A 6,997-nucleotide genomic window follows, 5' to 3' on the forward strand; every position below is an offset into this window, starting at 1 on the left:
GAGACATACAACTTGAGTGGGAAGACATCTTGAAGTAGCGTTTTGTGAGGAAGACGCGCGCGAAGGTCATCGAGATGGCCTTTTAAGGGATAGATAAGGACAGTGGCTCATTTGTCCTGCAACTTGACATTGGGAGGCATGGCGGATTTAGCAAAGCCCATTTGGGAGAAGACCTTTCCCCTCTCGTCGACCTCGTCATCTTAATCGTCGACACTGACTCCAAAGCACAGGGATTTGCAGAGGCGAAGTTGGTGGATTATAGGAGATTGAGTTTCTCAAGAATGCCATGGCTAAACTTCGTAGACTTGCTACTATCATTTGTAAGAGTGCCGTTGCATTTGCTCTAGGCATAAGGTTTTGGAGCTGGTTAGGATGATTCTCTCTCTCTCTCTCTCTCTTATTTTCAACATCCTTGAAAGGAAGTTCAAAATTAAATATGTAAGAAAATATATTCTTCTCATTAAATGATCCAATATGTAGACACGATCCAAAATATTCAGATTTAAACTGACCGATAAGTCAGGTTTTCTAGCTAGTTTTGATTAATGGGTTGGGTTTCGGTTGACATTCTACCCATTATTTATTCAAAAATGATTCATTTAATATTTTTTTATTTGTGGATATAATCTTCATTTTTAATTATCATAATCATTATAGTTAATAAATTATTAAAAATTTAACCAAAACGATTTGACTGGTTAGCTTCGAGTCATTCGGTTTGCTAGTGGGTCGAATTCTAGTTAATGTTTGTTTATATAATTTTTGCAATGTTATTTCAGAATTTAGATTCTACAATTTGTACTTTTTAGTAATATTTGAAAATTTGATTCCATCAATTTTTATGATGTTTACATTTGGAAAATCAATTTATTATTCAGTATTAGATTATTACAGTGTCATTGTTTCAATAATTTATTCTTCATTATTAGATGAAAAGATTGAGGATTTTTTAAATTCAATAATTTGTGCCGCACATGAAAAAAATTCTAGCCCTGCTTTTAAATTTAGATCAATAAAATTAGTTAATAGGTATTTGATAATAATTTTTTAATTTTTTTCAACTAAATTAGTTGTCATTTTTAATTATACTACTCTCAATATAAATATAAAAACTATGAGAATATACGAATATTAATAAGAATATACGAATATAATTATTTTCTAATTATGATGTAATCTTTTCGCTCATTTATTATTTATCACTCTTTACATAACCTCTAATTTTCAAATTATTATTAAAATTTTTTAAGTATTATTTTATTTTAGATAAATATCATACACGAATAATCAAATAAATTTTAAATTATATTTGTTTAAAAATAAAATTAGGTGTTTTAAAATTTATACTAAAATTTTAATTTTTTTTTAATTTATATAAACATTCCCAAAAAAAAAAATTATACTAAACGTATGTTAATTGCGTGTTTTCACTCGAACTTTTTTCCTTATTATAATAACCAACTTTCAAAGGCACAGCATATGGCTTATGATAATAGCTCTCGATCCCTTCCTGCGGTATCGCATCTGCGATAGTAGCTCAGCCCAAGCAATGGAAAGCGTCAACGCATACCATGGCTCACCGCCGCAGTCACCTTTGCCGCCAGCAGACGGCGATCCTCCGGCCGGCCTAACGCCGGAGGAATACGAATCCCTCCAATCGACGATCGATGCCCACCACCGATACCATTTAAGCACCGGTCAATGCTCCTCCCTGATCTCGCAACGGATCCGGGCTCCGGCAGCGACCGTCTGGTCTGTGGTTCGCCGATTCGACCGCCCACAAATATACAAACACTTTATCCGCAGCTCCGCCATTATGGACGGCGGCGAGGTTCGCATCGGCAGCCTTCGCGAGGTTAGAGTCATCTCCGGCCTTCCTGCGAGCACCAGCACCGAGCGGCTCGACATACTCGACGAAGAACAGCGGGTCACCGGATTCACCATCATCGGCGGCGAGCACCGCCTTACGAATTACAGATCGGTTACATCGGTGACGGAGTTCGGGGAATCAGATCGGGAAAGCGGCGGCGGTTTGTGGACGGTGGTGCTTGAATCATATATCGTCGATGTGCCGGAAGGAAACACCGAGGAAGATACCAGGCTCTTTGCTGATACTGTTGTTCGGCTCAATCTACAGAAGCTCGCCACTGTTACGGAATCGATGGCGGCAGCGGCGGCAGTATCTGAGAAGGGAAAGTGAGATTGGCTGATTTGGAATGGCGTTTGATAAAAGATGGATACGGATTTGTTGCCGATTTAGGCTCTGTTGAGTGTGAGATTTTCTTCTTTTGTTTCAATTGTTTTTTCGCTTCATCTTCTCTGCTTTCTTTTTGCTAGTTCTGTTATTTGTTCGGTGAAATGACTGCCCTTACCCAAAGTGTGTATCTAATTGGGCAGATTTATGGATGTTTTGAGTTAATTACTCTTCATTATTTTTTCGTGATGCCATATTTATCAAGTAATTAGTATGATTTTTTCTTTTTTTATTTTAAAATAAATTTTATTTATCATTAATAACATATAACTCAATCTAATATGCTTTAGAGTAATTTAAAATTGGGTAGATAGATTTCTACGGAGAAATTATTATGTGGGAGAGTCTGGACAGAAGAATCATTGAAACATATGACTATTGTGAGTGTACATACGATTTATAAATTTGTATACAGTACATATCAATTTTTTGTACACACAATCTTACAATTCGAACGATTGTTCTTATCTAGACTCTGCACATAATAATTTATCATTTCGCTGATAGACAAAATCAGCGTTCTTATACATATTATGGAAAATAGACAGTTAAAAATAAATTCGTGTGAAAGCTTTGACAAAAAGAAAATCTGATGGGTGCGTAGATCATCACATCAACTTTATGAAAATGACATAATATCATTATTCTAATTGGTTGTTAAAAAATCGTCATATGATATTATATTTTTTTAAAGCAAGTAGAAAATTCTTCGGTAGCCAATTATGAAATCTTAATGGCGCACTCGGCTGAACCTACTTGCATTTCAATCAGCTCTCGATTGGCTCCAGTCGAGGACTATTAACTATGCGACTATGGGTGAATTCGATTTTAACTCAAATGGCTAGATTGGTTTTGTGTTGAGCGAAGTATGGCATATGATGGCTCAATTTGATATTGGCTTGTCAAATATGACTGGTTGTTTTGGAATTCTGGGAGTAAATTAGTTTTCAATATTATTAAATATATCTTTTTCAATATAAGTAATTAAATAGTCATTCATCTAGGAGTTTCTCATATGATTGCATAAATAGTTATGTATAATATTCATTGCAAAGAATGTTCGTTTGAGTGTTGTTGTAGCAATTGACAATATATGAGCAAACTTTATAAGTAGAAACACCATAGGATAAATATCATTCTTCCTGGTCTCTGTTATTTTTTGAACAAGTTCTTCAAGTTCTTTTAAATTCATATATACACTAGTCGATCTCACAACAATAATAAAATTTTTAATTTGATTGTCTAGTACGATGTGACACATTTCTAAAAAATCTGACGAATAAAATTTTGCTAAGCATAACAATTGTTCTTTATCAACAGCTGAAAATGAATGACATCGATTCAAACACGTCACACATGTAAGTAATTCTATATTAATTTCATCAAACCTGATATGTCACAAAAAAAAAATAGTCTTGATCTAGCACGAATCTCGAGGCAAAATCAAGTTGAAAACTTTCAAAATTAAAATTGGGATCATCTGAACTCTGATTTCAGTAAACTTAGAGTCAAACTGATTGTCTCAAAAATACGAACCCAACAACACCAAATTCGACACAATCCAAGCTCAAATGGGTCCAAATCAAAGACTCGAAGCACTTTGGAAGGTTCAAATTACAATTTGGATTAGCAAATGGTTTCCAAACATGACATACTTATAGTCTAATCGGGCGGCTCGACGAGAAGAATCCAACGAGCCCAATATCATCAAATTCTGATATCACTAAGACATTCAAAAGTCCAATAAATGCTCTATGATCGGGGGAATCAATACGGGCTATCTGATGAAGCACTCCAAACCTACTCTAGATCTTCTCTATATTTACGGGGTGCGCCACTCATGAAAATCTATAAATAAACCCCCACTCTCTACATGAGGGGACATTTGGCTAGAGATTGGAGAGAGCTCTGAAGCTTCAATAGCTACAACACCATCGCCCGACTACCAATCGCTGCCAGACTTCAGCCCGACCACCGTCCGACCATCGCCAGCCCTTCGATCGCAGGCGAACTTCAGCCCGACCACCGCCCTGCTACCGACCACTGCCAGACTTCAGCCCGATCATCGTCGAACCACTGCCTGGCCGCCAACCATCATTGGACTTCCATCCTGGTGTCAATCGCCTCCGGACTTCAGCCCGACATTCGTCGGATCATCGCTGACCGCCTCCAGAGTTCCACCTAGTAGTCGAGCATTGTCGGACTCTCACCCGGCCTTTGTTGGATCATTCCTCATCAGCTGAACTTCTGCCCAGACGTTGTTAGACTTCCACCCGATAGTCGCTAAACCTTAGCCTAACTCTCCAAACTACTGTAATTTCACTGCTCCTAAGTCAAGGGACAGGGCAATATTTGTAATTCACTCAAATTTAGTTGAATCCTTTCACTTGGGCGATGCCTCGTGATTTTTCCCTCTTTTAGCTTTCCACGTAAAAAGATTGGGTGTTTTACTTCTCTCTTCTATTTGTATGCTAGATATATGTACATTATTAAGAAAAAAAATTTACTCACTCTACCACCGTGAATATCCTAGGCCACAACAAAATCTATTATTGAGCATTTGAATTTACATATCAATCACGATGTAAAATAATTCAATTTGATAATGATGACTATTTATGATAGTTTCAGTACATCACTTTGATCTTCCTTACATCACAAATGTATCAGTCATGTTTGAAATATTTATATTATTCTTGTCACAAAATAATTTAAGTTCTTTAAACAAAGTATCTCATCCATCATCTCTCATATCAAAGTCATGCATTTATAATGTCGATATCCTTTTTTTGGAGTACTTGTGATATCTCATTTATAACTCAAAATATAGTCTTCATCATATGCAAATTGAAAATAAACTTAAAAATCTACACATAATCAATAGGGCATATGCTTCATATTTTTGCTCACTGCTAGATCCTTCTTGTATTATTATCTCAAGGACCTCAGTTATATATGCAAATAAAAAAATTAAACTAATGAGTGAATTGTAGTGGGAACCCAATGAGTATCTCATGGCATTTCAAGAGCAATTTCTTGATTCGAATCTTTACCTTTCGTAACTTCTTCGCTTTCTAGTTTCTTAATAATTCTATGATAATATTTGTCTCTTAGTATATCTCTTCTTTTGCATGAACTACCAATGATATTTATCAAATTAGTAACGGTATTAAAAAATAAGCAACTTGGACATAATTTTTTGCAACTATAACTAATATTAGTTGGAGTTGATGTGTAAAATAATACACATAATAAGATGAATAATTTTCTTTCATGATTAATGTTTTAGTCTATTAAACTCACTTTGCATATTCTAGCTCCTTTATAATCTTATTCACGCAATTGTGCCACACTCAAACCATATTTTTCAAAAAGTTTTTCAACAGCCTTCTTTAATTAGTGTTGAAGCTGATGTCTCTTCTACACGAACAATCACAATAAAACTCTCAATAACACAACCTCATTTATCAACATAACATGAAGTAATATTAACTGTTCTTTAACTGAAACGTCACAGGATTCATCTAGTAAAATTGTGAATATATCATCTTTTAATTCATCAATTATGACATTTGAAATCTCAGTTGCAACAACTTAGCTTGTGTGATTTCTTTTTAGATTTTTGGATAAATTTGTTTACTATTTTGAGGAGCATTATCCAAAAAGACTTTATTTATGTCTTCATAGTGACAAACAAGAAAGGGCAAAAGTTTAAAATAATTTCTTTAATTTTTCGGAATCCTCTCATTCATCATGCCCACGAAATGTTAATCCATGTTGTAGAAGGATTTAATCGAATACGATAATCTTTGTGATTTTGATTAGAATGTCTTTCAAAAGTAAATCTAATATCTCTTTCTTGATTCATTAAATCTTCACATTTTCGTCTAACAATATTACAAGAGCCGTTGATATTACCAATATAAATATGATATATATATATATATATATATAAAACCCTATATCAAAATTATCACCAGCTTGGTTTTTAATTTGAGGTCTATAAAGATAACAAAATTAAACAATAAGGTGCATACTTGGTTGTACTATATTCTAACCAAGTTTTATGATCATCAAACCATGCAATATTAAATCTTTAAAATTTATTTCTAATTTGTGTGCACGAGAATTCATGAACATATGGTTGACATAATCCTTTTAGCAAGTAGTTTCTCCGCACACTATCACTCTCATTAGGATGATAATCTAAAAAAAATATTAATCTAGGATCAGTGGGGATATCCATAAAATTTATTTCTACATGACTTTGTTTGATCTTTGTATTATTTTCCCTACATAAAATTTTCTACTTATCTCCTTCAACTTTTCTTTTAAAATATATTTCCATATCTAATTTGCATGAAAACAATGTTAACAATTTGATCATAAGTGTTGCGTCCTGGAATATTCGCGGCGGTAGAGAAATATATAGTTTAACGTCTTAGCGTTGTACGAAGATCCAGCACACAATCAGATAAGTGAGAGGGTGTAGCGTTCAGAAGAGACACCAAAGTTTTTACGTGGAAAACCCCTGAAAAAGGGAGAAAAACCACGGGGCCTGGCCCGGTTTGAATGAATCCACTAGTATTTGTAGTCGATTACAAATGAGGCCCTTCCTTAGGAGAAGGCCTTGGATTGATGTAACAAATGTACGTCATATAGATTGCATTACATGGTAAGAGTTACATATACAGGTTTGTTTGGCCTGAAGGACCGTAGTCGGCAGGAGACCGGAGTCAGAAA

At 34.8% G+C, this 6,997-nt stretch overlaps 1 protein-coding gene across 1 annotated transcript; it reads left to right on the plus strand.

The window, feature by feature from the left end:
• The first annotated feature begins 1,454 nt into the window (after window positions 1-1,454).
• Window positions 1,455-2,448, plus strand: LOC110093168 (abscisic acid receptor PYR1-like). The gene has a single exon (XM_020817972.2). The coding sequence runs from the start codon at window positions 1,487-1,489 to the stop codon at window positions 2,198-2,200; it is 714 nt and encodes a 237-aa protein (XP_020673631.1). The 5' UTR covers window positions 1,455-1,486; the 3' UTR covers window positions 2,201-2,448.
• The last annotated feature ends 4,549 nt before the right edge of the window (window positions 2,449-6,997 follow it).

Source organism: Dendrobium catenatum, unplaced genomic scaffold (assembly GCF_001605985.2).
Source record: "Dendrobium catenatum unplaced genomic scaffold, ASM160598v2 fragScaff_scaffold_963, whole genome shotgun sequence".
Classification (NCBI taxonomy): domain Eukaryota; kingdom Viridiplantae; phylum Streptophyta; class Magnoliopsida; order Asparagales; family Orchidaceae; genus Dendrobium; species Dendrobium catenatum.